This window comes from Elephantulus edwardii, unplaced genomic scaffold, assembly GCF_000299155.1.
Source record: "Elephantulus edwardii isolate Elephantulus edwardi_28Jun2011 unplaced genomic scaffold, EleEdw1.0 scaffold00237, whole genome shotgun sequence".
Taxonomy (NCBI): domain Eukaryota; kingdom Metazoa; phylum Chordata; class Mammalia; order Macroscelidea; family Macroscelididae; genus Elephantulus; species Elephantulus edwardii.
The window spans coordinates 2310986-2330351 of NW_006399987.1; the positions used below are offsets into that span (position 1 = coordinate 2310986).

General features: G+C 49.9%; 2 protein-coding genes across 2 annotated transcripts in view; one reads left to right on the plus strand and one right to left on the minus strand.

The window, feature by feature from the left end:
- The window catches only part of LOC102856816 (scaffold attachment factor B1-like), a 24733-nt gene extending 24117 nt beyond the window's left edge, over positions 1–616 (plus strand). The window contains exon 2 of the mRNA XM_006898841.1: positions 529–616. Within this exon, the coding sequence (XP_006898903.1) occupies positions 529–616 (88 nt within the window). The remainder of the gene's footprint in view (positions 1–528) is intronic.
- Positions 617–16727: 16111 nt separating this feature from the next.
- CDC37 (cell division cycle 37) overlaps positions 16728–19366 on the minus strand; it is a 10814-nt gene continuing 8175 nt past the window's right edge. Inside the window, exons 2-8 of the mRNA XM_006898768.1 lie at positions 19082–19363; positions 18687–18795; positions 18485–18600; positions 18277–18399; positions 17686–17868; positions 17526–17597; positions 16728–16975 (exon numbers count right to left, since the gene is read on the minus strand). Coding sequence (XP_006898830.1) covers positions 16820–16975; positions 17526–17597; positions 17686–17868; positions 18277–18399; positions 18485–18600; positions 18687–18795; positions 19082–19363 — 1041 coding nt within the window. The 3' untranslated portion in view covers positions 16728–16819. The remainder of the gene's footprint in view (positions 16976–17525; positions 17598–17685; positions 17869–18276; positions 18400–18484; positions 18601–18686; positions 18796–19081; positions 19364–19366) is intronic.

The window sequence follows — 19366 nt, forward strand, 5'->3', positions numbered from 1 at the left end:
TTCGCCTGACATATTTTGGGCATGTTGCAAGGAGGGGACTGGTCCTTGGAGAGGGACATCATGTTTGGGAGAGTGGAGGGGCGGCAAAGGAGAGGAAGACCTTTGATAAGATGGATCGATTCTGTGACTGGAGAGGTAGGAATAAGTGTGTCTGAGATGGCTAGGTTGGCACAGGATAGAAGAGCGTATAGAGCTCTTGTACATAGGGCCGCTATGAGTCACAAGCTACTCGATGGCACATAACAACATCCTTGGAAATAGAGACTGTGACTGGAACGCTGCTCAATGCTGCCCCTTCAGGTGGAGCCCACCGACCCTCTCTTAGCTTGTTTCTGGTGTCCCCAGTCTATTTCCCAGCCCTGTCAGCTCCTGGAACTTGCCTGGCAGCCAATAGGTGTTTAATGAGCCAGAGATGGTGGGGGGAACGGGCTAGGGAGCAGTCTGGCCTGGACAGTGAGGAGCCAGGGCGGCCTCCTTCGGAAGGGCTGGCCCTGGCCTTCCAACTCCCCAGCTTCCTCTTGGCCTCAGAAAGAAGCAGGAGGAAGCTGAGGGTGCCAGATTCCTCAATAGCCCATCCGGGGAATATGGGGGGATTTCCGACGGACTTGGAGGCTGAAAGACAGGCTTAGTGAGCCTGGAGTCTCGTATCCGCCCTCCTGGGGCCCCACAGGAAATGTCAAATAGGGTGATTAACAATAACAATGGTAATAATCTCAGTCATAATACTACATTATAATAATCATAGCTTTCATTTTCCCAGCCAAGGGCCAAGGGCTGAGGGTTAGAGTATTCTCAGGGCCTTCTGGGTCCTTCTGAAGGTGACCAGCACCACCACATGACAGCTGAAGACACAAGCCAAGGAGGTTGCTGGGGAAGTTCTGGGCTGCTTGTCCACCCAGGCCCAGCAGAGAGGTTTGAGACCCAGAGACATAAGAGTAATTGTCAGGTTTGCCCAGGACTAGGGGGGTTCCCAGGATGTGGGACTTTCATGGCTAAAACGGACAGTTCAGGGCAATCCAGGTGCTACTGTGACTGTGGGTTTTCCAGAGGAAGCTGGAATTGGGGGATTCCCCTGACTCAAGAAAGCCTGTAAAGGGGTCGGGGCTCCCCCATGGTCCCACTGGGCTAGTGAGAAAGCCAGGAGATGTTGCATTTAAGAACAAACTCTTTTGTGCCCTTTTGAATGGGTGAGTTCAGGGAACGGTCAGCCCCTTCTCCAGAATAGCCCTGCAGTTCTGTGTTTTGTTGGCACATACAGTCTAGAACATTCACTTCAACAGTTGCAGGTGGGCTGCCCTGAAAAGGAAACAGAAGGGAGGAGGCTGGATCCAGACAGCCACGGTTCAAGCCCCACCTCCTCCATCATGGGATTCTGAGCAGTTCATGACTTCATTGTGCCCCAGTTTCCGCCTCTGTGAAATGGAACTGGTCCAAGTCTCACCCTCATAGGTGTGCTTTTTGTTGTGTACCATGGAATTGGAACCTACTCATAGCTGACCCTCCACTAGATTTTCAGAGGCAGTTGATTCCATGAGAGGAGATTGCCCATCTTTCTCCTGTAGAGCAGGTGGCAGGTTCCAGGTGTTTGCCTTTAGGTTGGCAGTGCCTTTCCTTATCGCTAGGGGTGGTTTAGCCCAAAGGCTGGCTTTTTTTAACCGTTACAGTTAGCCGCCTCGGGTCTCCAGCAGACCATTTGCAGACACTTGGTCTTGGAAATCAGCATGGTCTTGCAAATCCTCAACAGATATGGAACTAGAATAAGAGAAAGACTGCTTCCCACACCTAGCAGCCAGGCTGGAGGCGAGCAAGGCTTGGGGCACCAAGATCCTGCTGAGAGCAAGACCCTGGAGGTGGAGAGACTGTGGCATTGCTGTGGGGAAATTGTGGCAAAGTGTGACCTGAGACTTCTTGGATTTGTGCTGGAGGGGCCTCTGGCTTCTGGAAGAGAGGCCAGAATGAAACGCTCGGGCGCTTGTGGCTTTCTTTTTTGCCACAAGTGGGTGTCAGTAGAGCGGACTTGCCAAATGAACTGGGGGTCTCTGGCCCAGAGGTTGCCAGCAATTGGGCGTGCCAGAATGGTAAAATAACAGAATGCCGGACACACCTACAGGGTAAGGACATGTGTCTTGGGAGTCTCCGTGTCAGCTGGAGGGGCCTCTGGCTTCTGGAAGAGAGGCCAGGATGGAACGCTCGGGCGCTTGTGGCTTTCTTACTGACCACTGTGACACTGACGTGTCAAATGCGTTAATGGTTACCTATGGTGGACAGTGTTTGGTGGCGCTCCCCCATTAAAACAAGCTTGGAAGCAGGAGTGGCATCCACTTCCGTAATAGCTTGCCTCCGGAAACACTATGAACCTGGAGAAAGGATGAAAGTCACCCAAGTGTTGAGGACTTTCGTTCATAGGGTCGCTATGAGTCGCCTAAGACTCAACGGCACTTAACAACAACAACAACAACAACACAGAGAGAGATCAGTTGGCCTAGTGGAGAGAAAGTGATGCTACCAAGCTGAAGGCAGGTGACTTCTAAGCCGTGGCCCTCAGGCCTGTTTTTCATTGTTTTTGTTCAAACATTCTTCTAGGTCTATATAGCCCTGGTGTGTCCACTTGCTGTACAGAGGTAACTGTGGTCACTGTGAAGCTGAACACTGTGACACTGATGTGTCAAATGCATTAATGCTCACCCATGGTGGACAGTGTTTGCTGTAGCTCCCCGATTAAAACAAGCTTGGAAGCAGGAGTGGCATCCACTTCTGTAATAGTTTGCCTCTGGAAACCCTAGGAACTTGGAGAAACAATGAAAGTTATACAGGAGGTGTCTAGGTCTTTTGTTCTTAGGGTCGCTATGAGTTGCCTCTGACTTGACGACACTTAACAACAACACAGTTAAAAGGTTTTTCCTGTTCTTGCTGGATACTTGGAGGAGAAGCTGACTTATAACCGCACTGGGGTAAACATGACTGAATTATTTAGATTTGACAGCTGAATTAACACCAGAATCTGGACTAATTGAGTGCTTGAGGATGTTGGAATACACTTGGACTTGTACTGTGAGATATTCTTTGCCTCCCACAGTCTCCAGCTTATATTCCTAATAAACACCATTCTCAGTACCACAACTGTGAGTGTGAATGGGCAACAGATGCACGAACCTCTCGCTGTTGGTGCGGCTCTAGGGTCACCGTGGGGCTGTGCTAAGGGCTCTTTGTCTACTTTCTGCTCTCCGACAATGAGGGGCTGTGCTCTTCTTACTCCCTCTGGCCCATTCAGAGAGGCGTGCATAGGTTTGTGCCCTTGTGCCCCGTTTTCTTCTCTACAGACACAAGGCCACCTGAATGCCCTCAGCGATGTGTTGGGAGGATTAAATGAACTAACTGATGCACGTGGAGAGCTTATAGAGCTCTGGTGGTGTAGTCATAGCAAGTGGCACTATCAACCCAAAGGCCACACCTCTGCCGGTTCAAATCCACCAGCAGCTCTGCAGTGGACAGTCTCCTCCTGCGCAAGGGACAGTCTTGGAAAACCCTCTGGAGGGTGAGCCATGAGTCAGTTCTGACTCAATGGCAATGAGTCAGCGCTATTATTTCTACCTTCATTTATTTTAACTTTTGCTTATGATCTAAGTCACATTAACAGCAAATTGGTTTGCCATTCACCAGCTCATACACACACTTTCTTGACCCTGATTGCAATCCTCACAGCATAACAACACTTTCCACACTTTCACCTCGGGTTTCCCATTTTTATCACAGTTCTCTGACCAACAGGAAAGTGCTGGGTGATAGAATGAACTTGTCAAGACTATACAAGATTCTCCCCATACCTTTCCCTCCCACCTCCAGAAAAAAAACCCACACACAAACACAAGACAACAAAACTACACAAGATTCAAACCACTGAGCCAAATGGCAGCACCATGATAGATGGAGAAGAGATTGAGGTTGTTAACCATTACAACTTGCTTGATTTCACAATCAACACTCTTGGCACTAGCAGTCAAGAAATCAAAAGACAAATTGCACTAGGAAAATCTGCTGTGAGAGTACTGAAAAGCAACGATGTCAGTCTAGAGACTAAGGTGTGCCTAATCCAGGCCATGGTCTTTGCAATTCCTTGCTGTGCATCAGAGAGCTGGACAATGACTAAGGATGACAGAGGAAGAATTGATGCTTTTGAGTTGTGGTGCTGGAGAAGAGTCTTGAACTTATCATGGATGCCAAGAAAACAAATAGGTCTATCTTGGAGAGAGGGAAGCCAAGTTTCTCCTTGGAGGCTAAGATTTTGAAGCTCCTTCTCACATACTTTGGGCACGTGGCCAGGAGGGATCAGTCCTTGGAGAAGGACATCATGCCCAGAATGGTGAAGGGACAGTGCAGGTAAGGAAGACCCTGGATGAGAGGGATTGATATTGTAACTGGGGCAATGCAGGAGGTATGTTGAGGTTAGTGAGACTGCCTCAGAATAGGGTAGGCTTCAGAGCTGCTGTGCATAGGGTTGCTATGAGTCTCAGGTGACTTGACAGCACATAACAACATCCTTAGTCAAGAGGTAAGGTGTGAACTCATGGTTGAATGTCCTCCTGACCTGTACATCCACATAGCTTGGACTCCAAGATATTTTTTTTACTGTTTCTTTTCTCATTTGTTGACCTTCCCTGTTTCCATTATCACATCTTTATCACAAGAAAACTTCAGCAGGAAAACTAAGATTTTGCCTATCCCAGGGTAGAGTGTTCTGTCGTAACTCAAGCAGCTCCTGCCTTGCTCAGCTTAATCCATACACATTTCCCTCTGTCCTTCTTTCCTATCCTTTTCTGCCTTCTGAGGTTGATCCCTGGACAAACGCTGCCTGTTTGGTCACAGAGGTTGATTATCCTAGGGAGTGTGGACCTTCCTTGTGTAATCAAAGATCTTATCAAACACCGCATTCCCTTTGATGCAATTCTGACTCATGGACACTCGGTACTGGATTTCTGGATTTCCGAGACTGGAATTTTAACAGTTGGAAACTGTTCAGTCCTTAGAAAGACATCATGCTGGGAAAGGTAAAGGGTCAGCAAAAGAGAGGAAGGACCTTCAATGAGACAGACTCACACAGGGACTGCGACGGATGGGCCTGAGCAGTAGCGGTACCGCGATGGGAAGGGCAGAGATAGGACAGAGATGGTGCAGGACGGGGCGAGGTTTGAGCTGTTCACAGGTTGCTCTGAGTCATAATTAACTAGAAGGCACATCAAACCAACATGATCTCTCCTTTAACGATGTTTTTTGGTACATATTCCTTTCCACTCCACAAAGATCTGTGTTTTGAAGGGTGTGTGTGTGTGTGTGTGTGTGTGTACCATCAAATCGGATTTGACTGGCACGGGATATTGTCCCTCCTTCTCCAGTAGAGCATCTGGTGGATTCGATCTGCTCACCTCTGGGGTTGCAGTCCAGCTTCTTGCCACTTGGCCACCAGAGCTCGCCCACATAGGTCTGTTTTGTGGAATTGAAATATTATGACTATTCTAGGCATCCAAAAAAAAAATGTAGACAATACCACTAAAGAAACAGAAGACAGAGAGCTGGAGAAAGATTAGTAGAAATCAGAATAATGGGGAAGAAGTGGGTGAAATGCAATTACATTTGTGGTGGGTGGTGGTGGTTGAGTGCCATCAAGTCAAGGGCAACTCCTGGTGACACTGTGAACAACAGACCTGAACCCTGTCCTGTCCTGTGTCGTCCTCATCATCTCTGACACGCTTGCGCCCACTGCCACAGTCCCTGTGACAATCCATCTTGTTGAGGTTCTTCCTGACTTTCGCCAATCCTCCACCTTTTCAAGCATGATATTCCTGTCCAGGAATGGCCTCTCAAAGCTCTGCCACCTTGCCTCCAAGGAGCAATCTGGTTGCACGTTTACGAACACCTATCTGTTCGTTCTTTTGGAAGTCCAAAAGATATTCCGTACTCTACTTCAACACCACAACTCAGAGGCATCAATTCTTCCTCTGCTATCCTTTTTCATTGTGTAGGTCTCAGATATGTAGCAGATGAGTGAAAAGACCACGGCCTAAATTAGGCACATCTCAGTTCTTCAAACTGACATCATTGCTCCCTGAGAGCAGTCTTGACCTACACAGTATGTATCCTGATCTTTGGACTGCTGGAACCAAAGGTGGTGATTGTAGATCCAAGTAAGAAGAAATCGTTGACAATCTCAATCTTTTCTCCGTCTATCATGATGTTGGTTGACTGGTGAGGATTTTTGTCTTCTTGATGTTGAGATTCAATTCATCTTAAAGATTGTAGTCTTTGATCTTCTGCAGCAAGCTTTTCAAGTCCTCACTTTCAGCAAGCGAGGCTGTGTCATCTGCATAACGCAGGCTGGGACGAGTCTTCCTGTGATCCTGCTGTCATGTTCTTCATAGAGTCCAACTTCTCAAATAATTTGTTCAGCATACAGACTGAAGAAACGTGCAGAGAGGAGACAGCCCTGACGCACACATGTCCTGATTTTAAGCTATGCAGTGTTCCTTTTCTCTGTTTGGACAACAAACATTTTCTTGGTCTAGGTACACAATTACATTGTGGCTATTAAAATTAATGTGATGGAACAATATGTATGTATATGAATAGGTGGATAAAAAAATTCCTCTGTTTTATAAACCTTCTGGCCAATCACAAACACAGAAGAACATTGTGGAGCTAAATCTAAGCACTGCTCACAATTACTTCAGAAACCAAGTCTGGCAGCGCCTCAAATAAGCCTGGAATTACCATCTGACCTGGCAATTTAGCTGGAGAGAAAGGAAAACATATGTTTATGGAAAAACCTGTACGTGGATGATTGCAGCAGTGTGGTTCAAAATAGCCAGAAGATGCAAACAACCCAGATGTTCATCACTAATGAATGGACAAAGAGCCTGGTGGTGCAGCACTTAAAGCACCAGACCGCTAAGGTTGGCAGTTCAAATCCTCGGGGAAAGTCGGCCAGTCACGGTCATAATGATCTACAGCTTTGGAAACCCAATGGACAGTCACTATGAGTTGTGTTAAGTGTATTGTGCTAGGGGTTTCTTGTTTGTTTGTTTGTTTGTTTGTTTTGAATTAATGCATTAGTGAAGTGTTGTAAAGTCACAACACAATGGAATGTTATTCACCCATAAAAAGGAAGGAGATTCTGATAGACAATAGAACAGGGATGAGCCCTAAACAAGTTATGCCAAGTAGAAGAAGACAGACACGAAAGACCACAAATTAAACGCTTTCATTTATGTGACTTGTTCGGAATGCAAGAATCTATAGAGATAGAGGTGGTCAGTGGACTAATAGTGGGTGAGTGCTGGTGGGTGGAAGCTTATAGAGAGTGAAGCACTTTCTGAAGAAGGTCAAAGACTACAGTCTCTTCAATATGGGTAACACCTGCACATCCAGTGCGCACACCCTGGGAGCCGGACAAATAGACATCATCATGAGAGATGGAGAAAACACGGGCGCTGTCCAGGCTTTCATTTTACTTGAATCCATTCTGAACACCCATGGAAGGAGCAGTCGGGAACTCAAACGACACAATGCGCTGGGCATATCTGCTGTCAAGGAGCCCTTGTCCGTGCTAATGAGCAGGGATGCTCTTTAGTTAAGGATGAAAGTGCGCCTCACCCACGGCATGGAATTTTCCATTGCTTCATGTGCGTGTGGACCCTGGACACTTCCTCCAAGACAGATTTGTTTGTTCTTTTGGCAGTCCCTGGTATATTCAGTCCTCTGTCAACACTTCATTCTTCCTTATTCATTGTCCAGCTTTCACATGACTGTGAAGCAGCGACAGACGCCATGGCTTGGGTCAGACGCACCCTAGTCTTTAAACTGACATGAGCCGTATTAAGGAAGTAAGAGAGCAGAACTCAAGATCAGGATCAGGAAGCAGGCGGGCCGTCTCCCTTCAGCTCGCTCACTGATCTGGGTCGTGCTCTCTGAGCACAGATATATCTTGGCTCTGCTGGGTGGAGGGTGGAGGGACGGCGCAAGAGGGGAAGACCCTCTATGAGGTGGATTGATTCAGTGACTGGGGTAATCGGGATGGCTGTGTCAGAGGCAATGAAATTGGCACAGGATAGAGCAGGGTTTAGGGCTGTTGTACATAGGGTCGCTATGAGTCGCAGACGACTCGACAGCACATAACAACAACAACAACAACAACTGCTGTCTGTCACCACTAACTCTTACTTCTAGGCTTGTATATATCCTTGATTTGTGTTACAGCTTTTACAGGATGTTTCCTCTCTTTTATCTCTGAGTCTTCTCTCTCCCTTCTAATCCTGCCTAGAAATCTCTGTGATGTGTCCTGTGTAAACATTCTACACAAACTCCTCAATACCAAGGCATGGCCCTTCCGTAGATCCACACTCTCAAGCCTTTCCCCTAGGTAGGCCACAGACAGTTCATTTGCATAGTAGGTGATAGTAACTTCATTTACATAACCTATTGACCAGTCCCTGCAAGGATTGGTCAATAGGCTATGCAAATACCAATCACAGGGCATACTGATCACACGGCAGGCTGCAGCCCAGAATGAGACAAGAAATATCAAACTACTTATTTATAGTTTGTTGTTAATTGAGTATGACTCATGAGAATCCTATTAAGAACAGATTTGAACCTGTCCTATCCTGCCCTACTCTTACCATCCTCCACACACTTAATCCCATTGCTGTAGCCACTGTATCAATCTATCTTGTCGCTGACCTTCCACCTTTCCAAACACGATGTCCCTCTCCAACGAGAGACTTCTACCAACATGTCCAAAGTACGTGAGACCAACGTTCACCATCCTTGCTGCCAAAGGGCACTCTGGTTGCATTTTTTTCTAAGACATTTCTGTTTGTCCATGGGATATGCAGCCCTCTTCTCCAACATAACTCAGACCAGCAATCAGGAGATCAGGGACATGTTGTTGTTGTTGCTTGCTGTCAAGTCACTTGTGACTCATAGTGACGCTATGTACAACAGCTCTGAACCCGGCTCTATCCTGAACCAACCTTATTGTCTTTGACACACCTACCTCTCTTACCTTAGTCACTGAGTCAATCCACCTCATCAAGGGTCTTCCTCTCCTATGCTGTCCCTCCACCCTCCCAAGCATGATGTCCCTCTCCAAGGACTGGTCCCTCCTTACAACACGCCAACAGGGTGTCAGACGAAGCTTCATAAGCCTTGTCTCCAAGGAGCAGCCTGGTTTAACCCTCTCTAGGGTAGACATGTTTGTACTCCTAGCAGCCCATAGTATAGTCAATATTTTTTTCTCCAGCACAACTGCTCAAAGGCATCAATTCTCCTTCTATCATACCTAGTCATTGTCAAGCATTTTGACACATAGAATATAATTGCAAAGATTACACCTTGGACTATGGCTTAGTCTCCAGACTGACATCATTTGCTCTTCTGTCCTCTGGAGAGGTTCCTGACAGCAGACTTTGCCAGTGCAATTTGTCGTTTGATTTCTTGGCTGCTGGTACCAAGAGCGTTGATTGTGGAGCCAAACTGAAGCTGTTAACAGTCTCAATCTTTTCACTATCTATCATGTTGCTGCCAATCGCCCAGTGGTGAGAATCTTCTGTTTTCTTGATGTTGAGCTTCAATCTATATTGAAGGCTGCAGTCCTTGACCTTGACCTTCTGCAGCAAGCGTTTCAGGTCCTCAGTTTCAGCAAGCAGGGTTGTGTCACGCAGATTGTTGATGAATTTTCCTCCAACCCTGATGCCATACTTCTCCTCTTAGAGCCCAGCCTCCTGGATAATCTGTTCTGCATGTAGTTTGAAAAGGTATGGAGATAGGACACATCCCTGGTGTACACCCTTCCTGATTTTGAACCATGCAGTGTTTCCTTGCTCCATTCTGACAGCTGCCTCCTGGTCCAAGTACATGTTTCACATTAGCATTGAGAAAGTCTGCTGTCAAGGATCTTTCCCGAGTTCTGAAGAATAGTGATGTCAGTTTAAAGACTAAAGTGAGTCTGATTCAAGCCGTAGTCTTTCCAATCACTTGTTATGCATCTGAGAGGTGGAGAACTGAGCAATGTTCATCTTAACCTGAGAATATTCACCAGCCTGGACCCAGCATTAGAATCCGGCAGTTCCACTTCTGGAGATCTATCCTAGTTAGGATTCTTGCCCTGTTACGAAATAGTGCACAAAGTTGATTCTTGAGGTTTGCTTGTCAAAGCAGAGGCTGGAAAAAACCCCAAGTGTCTAAGTTCCTTGGTGCTGTTCTGGTCACCTAGTGGATAGGGACTTGTGCTCTCAACCCGAAGGTGCCAAGTTCAAATTCACCAGCTGCTTTGAGGGAGAAAGATGGGCGATCTCCCCCGTGTGATTTGTTGTTGTTGTTGTTGTTTGATGCCGTCAAGTTGTAGACGACTCATAGCGACCCTATGAACGAACGGCCTGAGCACTGTTCGTACACAGAGTTTCCGGAGGCAAGCCATTTCGGAAGTAGATGCCGCTCCTGCTTCCAGCTGTGTGATTTACAGCCTCTGAAAACCTCCTGGAGGGTCAGCTACAAGTCATTTCCTACTTAATGGAAGTATGCTGTAATTACAATCAGGTGCCCCAAGTGGATGACTTTAACAAACAGAAATCGATCCTCTCATAGTGTACGAGGCTAGAAGTTCAATTTCAGGGTGCCAGCTCTAAGGAACGCCTCCTCTCTCTGTTGGGTCGGGTTAAAAGTCCTTGTCTCCTTCAGCATCCATAGACATTAAGTTAATGGGAGGTCTCCGTGTGTGTAGACTCTCCCCGCTGACAAGGAGTTCCCAGCCCTGGGACCTGGGTCCACACAGCCATGAACAGATGCGCTCCACTCCAGGCGAGTCTTTCTTGATACTGAGGCCCCTCGTGCCCACTTGCTTTCTTCTTCTTCTTTTTTTAAATTTAATTTTATTATTTTGTGTGTGTGCGTGTGTACTGTCAAATCAGATCTGACTGGCACAGGAGGAGATTGCTCCTCCTTCTCCAACAGAGCATCTGGTGGATTCAAACCACGTACCTCTGGGATTGCAGTGCAGCTTCGTGCCACTAGGCCACCAGAGCTCCCTGCTTTCTTCTTCTTAAAAGGTGTCATGAGGGCCTGAAGATGCAGCTCAGTGACACAGCATGGTGTCTCAGGAGCCGCAGATCCCAGGTTCAGGTTTCATTCCTGGTCCCAGGTAGATCCCAGTAGTTCCCGGTAAAACTGACATCTCCAGGCCATCCCCAACAATGAGACCCTGCCAACCACGCCCCTCTACAAGCAGAAAAGGGGGAAGCCCGAGCCACCTGCTTTTCCTCAGCCAGTAGCCAGTCCCAGCTGCATAAGTTTCCTTGGCAACTGGATCTGAATTTTGGATGTTGCTTTGTAAAGGCCTTTAATAAAATCTTTTAAAAGATTTTTTTAAAAAAGGTATATGGAGCACACTCTAGGTAAATTCCCCTTTGCATCAGATCAGAGCTGTGATGGAATTCAGGGGTGTTGCATTCCACCTTAATCCTCTTACAACCATTTGATTTGTGAAATCATGGGAGATCATTACAGAGTTCCCACATTAATATCACCACATACATGCATTCTTTTTTTGGGGGACACACACAATTCCACCCGTAACACAGAGGGTCAATGGAGAAGGCCTGGTTGAAATTGACACGCACTGGGTGGTATAAGAGGGAAGCGGCCACGCTGCTGGCTGGGACAGGTCCCGCCAGCTTACTCACAGCTCAGTGACTAGACACATGACAGCCTGCAGTAGGAGCTACATCCGTACAAACTGGGGGGGAAACCAGAAAACAAACTCCAGTGAGTCAAGATGATGCCCATTCGTGGAGACCCTGCGTGACAGACTAGAATGCAGCCTCAGAGGGTTTGCTTGGCTATTCTCTTTCTAGACGCAGACCGCCAGGAAACGGAGGGGTAAGAGTTGATTTGTTTTTACAAATGAAACCCTGGATGGAATGATGAGAGCCTGTTTACAATGGTGTCCTGTGTGTGCTTTGAGGTAATGGAGGATGGATGGTGAAAGAGATGATTTACTGTTCACCTGTTTGCTGCTTAATAAGCTTAATGAGAGATCAGGTGAAGAAAAACTCACTGCTGTGAAATCAGAACCAGTTTATAGCTGACCCTCAAGTGGATTTCTGGGACCGTAGATTACAAGAATATTATGAGGCCTTTGGGGAGAACACAACTCCCTATGGGCCACCAGAGCTTCCTTCAGGCAAAGAGGGTGCTAAGAAATTCAGAAATCAAGACAAATAATACAATATTTTTTAAATATAAAAGGAATTTTTTAAAAAACCAAAAATCTATGACAAATAAAAGATCCTAGTTATAACTGGGAGAGCTGGTGGCCGAGCAGTAAGAAAGCAGCACCACAGTCCCAAAGGCACTCAGTTTGAATTCACTAGTTCCTCTGCAGGAGAAACGTGGGCAATTGCTTTCCTTCTGCACAGTTAAACTGCCTCTGAAAATCTGTTGGAGGATCAGCTATGGATCGGTTAGGATTCCACTCACACAATAACGACTATAAATGATGCAGTCCTGTTAATTTAGTAATAGGGAGTTGTGTTGCCAACGCAAAGGCACATGGTTCAAATCCACTAGCTGCTCCTCAGTAGAAAGCAGGGAAAACTCTCCCTCTGTGAGATTAAACTGCCTCTGAAGACCCGCTGGAGGGTCAGCTGTGAGTCAGTTCTAACAATTTTAAATGAAGGCAGAATCATCAGTGCAGCTGAGGTGCATCAGAGCTTGGGACTAAGGAGGCATTGGACGTACCAATTCTTTGTTTTAAAAAAATGGCAATAATGCACACCCATGTTTATCGCGGCTTTGTTCACAATAGCAAGGAGTTGGAAACAACCTAAGTGCCCATCAACAAACGAATGGATAGAGAAGCTGTGGTATATTCACACAATGAAATACTACGCTGCATTGAAAAACAAAGACCTCATGCAATATTATTCAAAATGGGTGACTCTGGAGGACATTATGCTGAGTGAAGTATCTCAGTCACAAAAGGATAAATACTGCATGGTGCCACTGTTGTAAAACAGGACTGACATCGGGATTGGGGGGAGACTGAGAAAGATGGGTTCAGTAATGTATACTGCATTGAAACAGATGAGGGAGAAAACTGTTTAAAAGGGATATGTGATTAGGTATGTTTGTCATGACAGGAGTCCAGAGCAAAGGCTGCATAGTGGAGTGGACCTGGGGGGAGGGACTATAAAACAAAGAAAGAATTTTTCTTTTACTTTTCCAAGAGGGTAGTGTACTAGTAGGGAAGGTTGGGAGGGAAGAAAAGTGCAACAATGAATGAATGGAAACCCAAAGTCTCTGTAAATTGTCATTGAAATAATAAAAAAATTAAAAAAAATGTACATGCATGGAACTCAATGCATATGAATGATAAAAATATTAATAAAAAAAAGAAAAAGAAAAAAATGGCAATAACGATTTCAGAAACGAATTAACAGTCCTGGAAGGTGGGTGAGGTTTATCCGGGTTTCTGGACGTCCTCCCTCCTTCAGATCCTAAGGAGCTATTCTCAAAGCCCTAGGAGCACTGTTCTCAAAGCACGGGGGTTTACCACGTGTTGGCGGTGAATCCATGGCAACTAGACTGTCAGGCAAAGCTACGGGGTTTTTTTTCAGCTCGCTATTGCCCCCTGGTGGTGATCAGCATGAATACATTAGCATCCTGGGTCCCTTAAGTCAATCCTTTGGAGTCCCCTCCTGGGTCCAACCAAAAGGTGCAGGTTCAAACCCACACTGAGGCTTATCAAGCCAGGGGGCTCCCCTCTGAAACAGCTCTTCGCCACGAGTTTGGATGGACTAGACAGCAGCTAGGTTGGTTGTTCAGTCCATTGCTAGTGTTTGCTGAGGGTGTGCTGTGAGCCAGGGCCCCTTCTGGGCACCGAGGGGGTGGCAGGAACAGAAGACTTGATTGGTGTCACAGTGAGGCTCAGTTAAGGGGCTCTGCGGTACTTAAGTCCACAGAGTTTTGGCGCATTTGCGGTGAGGCAAGCCAAGGGGCTGGGTGTGAGGGTGCCAATCAGGGACGGCCATACGGAGGAGGTGACAAGCAGTCATCAGAGCATGGGTGCCTTCAGGAGGGCACTGCTTCCCCTTCCAACCTTCTCCTGTGGCTGGAACACCAGGAAAGCTCCGGTGGGCTGAGGTCTGCGGGGAGTTCGTGTCCACCAGCAGCTCCTGGGGAGAAAGCTGGACAACCTTCTCCTGCGTGGTTTACAGCCTCGGAAACTCAGAGGGTCCATTCTGCGTGGGTTTCAATCTGACTGCAATGAGTGAAGTAGTCATGTGGCTGACCCTCACACAATACAGGGGAGGAGGGTTTAGGGGTGGCAACCTCCCTCAAAGTTGAACATCTGTGTAGGGGAGCTCTGGTGGTCTAGTGGCAAGAAGCCGCACTGCAATCCCAGGGGTGCATGGTTCGAATCCACCAGATGCTCTACTGGAGGAGGGGCAATCTCCTCCTGTACTGGTCAGATCCAATTTGATGGTGGTTGTTGTTAGGTGGCGTGGAGTCACAGACGACTCATTGTAACTCCATGAACGAAGGCCTGAGTACTATACATAGAGTTTCCAGAGGAAAGCCATTTTGGACGTGGATGCCACTCCTGCTTACATAAAAAAAAAAAAAAAAATCTGTGTAAGATTTACCTTAAACAATGTGGGCTTGTACTGTGTGGTCTCAGTTAAATACGGCTTGTCCCCAGTTGCCACTGCAGTGAGCTGTTGCTGTTAGGTGGTCAACTGGAGGGCCCTGTGAATGGATTTGAACCCTGTCCCATCCTCAGCATCTTGGACACACTTGAGTCCATTGCAGCAGTTGTCACGGTCAATCCATCTTGTTGAGGGTCTTTTGCTGACCCTCCGCCTTTCCAAGCACAGCCCTCTCCTAGCAACGTGCCCAGAGCACGTGAGGTCAAACTTTGTCGTCATCGCCTCAAGGAGCACTCCAGTTGTACCTTTTCCAAGATCTGTTCCTTTGAAACCCCCGGGATGTATGGTGCTCCTGTGCACCACCACAGCTCAAAGGCACCGTTTCTTCCTGTCATCCTTATTCACTGTCCAGCAGCGAGGGGCGTGATGGTGAGCACAGCCCCATGGGCAGTTCCTGATGTACATGGGAGAGCACTCTCACATGGAGAGGACCAGCAGCACATGGTGTTTCTAAGTGTGTCGATACTCTCAACACTTGAGCTCTGGCAACAGCAATAAAAATCCTGAAGTGGATCCAAACAGTCCAAGCGTGCATTGCTCAAGACTCCACACATACCCACGGGATGTCCGGGAGGTTAAGAGGCTGCAGGCAGATGACTGGGGAAACATCGAGGCCCACATGGCGACACGGGTGTGCTGGACTAGTTCTTAACCACTACACGCCTGGGTGGCGGGGGGGACAAGGGCACCACGCTTGGTATCCTGACGACCCTGGGGTAGACTAACAGTAAACTGCCACACCAATAATACACCCTGAAATGCTTGAGAATGGCAAGGAGGCCCATGGCGCTAGCATGGAAGGGCACAGGCAGGTGGGGAGGGCCTCCGAGGAGTGGTCAGCTTCAGGCATGTCCTGAGCAGTGTCCACGTGGCAGGTGAGAGTCAAGGATGGTGGTCTTCAGTAGACGCTGAGATGTGGAATAGGAGGTGTAAGCGGTTCCGGGGGCCAAAGGTGATGACTGTGTCAAAATTCTCTCGTTTATTTATACTCATTGTCCTCTAGCCAGAACCCACCCAGTCACCCTCCAGTGGCCTTTCAGGGCCTGTGAAGTAGAGATTTTACACGTTGATATAGCCATCTCCAGGAGAGGGGTCCATTCCTCAGTGGTGTGACCTGCATCAGACACATACATCGCTCTGGCAAACACCCACATTTCTGTGGGCCCTGGATCCTGCCTGTGCCTCTCATGGCCAGCTGATCTTGGGTGCGTCAGGCCCACAGCTGTGAGCCAGCAGCCGGCCCCTGCCCCGCAGCCTTGAGTTCACCAGGCCCTGAGGCTGAGCCAGCAGCCTCCTCGCCTCACTGCTGAAGCCTGAAGCATGGACTTGCCATGTTCTACAACCTTAAACCGTTTCTTCTTTAAACTATGTGTACTATGTATACACACACAACACACTGTAAACCTACGTATAACCTTTTCCAGAGAACTCAGCCTAAAAGAAGCAGGGGGGAAAAAACACCACCAAAAACAACTCTAACCCCGTCAACCAGCCAGCCCGCTCTCTGTCCCTCAGACCACCCCATCCACCTGTCCATCAGCCCCGCCCCGTCAACCAGCCAGCCCGGGTCCATCATCCTGCCACCTGTCCACCCCTAGGAAAACCACAGACTGCCCACCACAGCCCCAACAGCATCAGAAATCCTTTATTTAAAGATCATGGCTGTTTACGGAATAGATGACTCAACAGTAGACCAACAGTGAACGGAGCTCAGTGACTGGAGCAGGTCCCTGGCGGGGGGACCCTCCACTACCCCTGGTTCACCTGGCAACCTCTGCCCCCCCCTGGACCCCCGGGCCTTTGGCATAATGCTGATTGGGGTGGGGTGGGGGGCTGCAGGCAATGAAGCCCCTTGACTCAAAGCAGACTTGGATGAGTACTGTGGGGGAGAGAGGGTGCAGGAGGAGGGAGGGAGGGTGAGGTGTCTCCCATTCCCCCCACCAGCCCTAGGCTGGGGAGCAGCAAAGTGGAGAAGCCACGAACTGGGGAGATGGTATCTATTGTTGTTTTCTGAAAAGGGGAGCGCAGGGGCCTGCAGGCAGGCGGGCAGTAGCGGAGGCAGGTCACGCACTAACGTCCTTCTCATCTTCTGGCTTGGGGATGGCTTCCAGCAAGGGGTCCCCAGGCCCTGCTTCTTCCTTTTCCTTGGCCTCGCTGGACTTGGAGTTGGGGACCCAGAGGCCAGAGTCGATGCAGCGCTGCATGTGGTACTTTGCATCCTGTGGGGAGAGAGGTGGGTGGATGAGGCGGGGTTACTGCTGCCCGGTGGCCACAGGGCTCCCTGTGCACTGAGGGCCGGAGAGCTCATTTCCACACATCCTGAGCTGCTGACGGCCCCTTCTAGAACACAGCTGTCCAGGAGAGCCTCCTGTGACCGTGGAAATGCTGGAACAGAGGCCAGTAGACTTTCGCTGTAGAACAGTAAATACCATGGGTGTCCGTCTCCACTACTGAGCCCTGAAATTCTGCTGAGCAGCTGAGAGGTGTCTTGCACACCCAGGAACTCCGCCTTCCCAAACATCACACAGGGAAACCGTGGCCTGGAGAGGGGAGCGGGCTGAGAAGGCCCCTGTGAGTCCCCAGGGCTCGGCCTCAGCGTGGCAGTCCCTCAGGCTGTGCTGATGGTCACGGTGGCAGGGGACACCTGGGACACGTGCCAGGCACCTTTCTCCTCTACGAAACTGTGGTGCTTTTGCCAGCCTGCCTGAGGGGCTGGCAGGTGGGGGGGGGGCCAGATGGCAGATGGGGGCCTGGGCCCTGGCTACTCACGGTGGGGTCCATCTTGCTGATGGCGTCCTGCAGCATCTGCACATCTTTCACGTCAAAACATTTCTGGAGCTCCTGGGGCGTCAAGGGGCTGGGGTCAGAGCCTGGGTCTTCGTGCCGGGGGCCCCATCCACCGCCCACCCACTCGGGCCCACGGCCGCACCTCAGGGAGGGACTCGTAGACCTCCACGGGGTCAAGGCCGCCAGGGCCAAGCCTCTTCTTCCGCTCCTCCTCCTCGTACTCCTTCATGGCTTTCTCGATGCGCAGCTTGGCGCGGCCACGCACTCGCTCCTTGAAGGCCTCCAGCTCGTCGTTGAAGCCCTCCATGTACTGGCGGTCAGCTGTCTGCAGAGGGCAGGTGGAGCTCAGTGACCCGGGCTGCCCCCTGTGCTCCCCAAGTCTAGTCCCAAACCAAAGAACGGTGTGTTCAGGACTCCGGCTGCCCTTCTTCTCACTCTTGTCTTAACGGCTTGGCCCGATGGTCACACAGCACCCTGAGAACTCCTAATCACCCCTTAACTGCCCTGCCCTCAGTCCCCACCACTGGGCCCTCCTGGCACGAAGGCATTCCGATTCTATCTCTCCCTCCTTGGTCTACCTGTCCAGGCCCCTTTCTGGCCTCCGATGGCTCCCCCTCTTCTGCTATGAGAGGTTTTGCTCACCTGAGCTGGACAGCGACACTCAAGGATGCCTCCCCCCCACAGACTACAGTCAGTTTCCAGAAAAGGGGGCCCCCCTGGCCACGCTCAGCACCTTAATCTTGGTGAAGAACTGCCGAAAGCAGGCACGGGGGTCCACCTTGAGGCTCTTGGCCAGCTCCAAGATGAACTGCATGACGATGGTCTGGTGGGCCACCTGCTCCATGAGGGCGCATTTCTGCAGGGGACAAACGGGCACCATGTCACCAGGTGCCAGTCTTTGCGTGGAGCTGTCCCCCAGCCCCGAGGCAGGCTGCACTCACCTCCTCCACCTCCAGGTCAATGCACCAGATGACCAGGTAGTTGGCCGTCTCCTCGCACACCAGGTGGACGTTGTCCGACAGGTATTTCTGGCTGTCATCCCAGCGGCGGAGCATCCCTGCGGGAAGGGGTTGGCAGAAGCTGGAAGGGCCCTGGCGGGAGGGTCCAGCTCTCCCCCACAGGACACCTCTGCACTCAGCTCACCAAAGTGCTTGATCTGCTTCTCATACTTCTCCACGAAGGTTTTGTGTTTCTGCTCCCTCACCTCCTCCGAGTCCTCCTCTGCCTGCTCTGGCTTGGTGTTGACCATGCTCTGTGGTGGGGCGAGAGGGGGAGTGGGCTGGGGCTTCACCGCCGAGGGGCGCCCTGAGCCCGGCCGGCTGGGCCGAGGCCGCAGCGCCCATCCCATCAGCGGCAGAGGTCGTGACGGTGCCAAGAGCGTCAAGGAGGCGGGCGCGTGGGTGTGGCAGGTGTGGCCTCGGACTAGGGCCTTCGGGCAGATCAGAGGGGGTGCGGGTGGGGTGGGGTGCATCCTCGGCCCCGCCCCCCCACCTACCCTCTACCCCCCAGCCCTCCGCTGCAGCGCTGCCCCCGCGCACCTTGCTGAAGCCGTCCTTGCTGAGCGTGTCCACGTTCCAGGGCATGCTCTTCTCCTTCTTACGCATCTCCTCCAGCTTCTGCTCCCAGCTCCTCTCCTCCTTGCGCAGCTGCAGCGCCTCGGCCTGCAGCCTCTCCAGCTCCGCCTGACTGCTGGCGCCCTCGGCCACCTCCAGCTCCTTCAGCTTGCGCTGACACTCGGCCACCTTACGCTTGCACTCTCGGCAGCCCCTGTCCAGCTCCTCCTTCTCCTTCTGGAACTGTTCCATGCGCTCCACGCGGGCCTG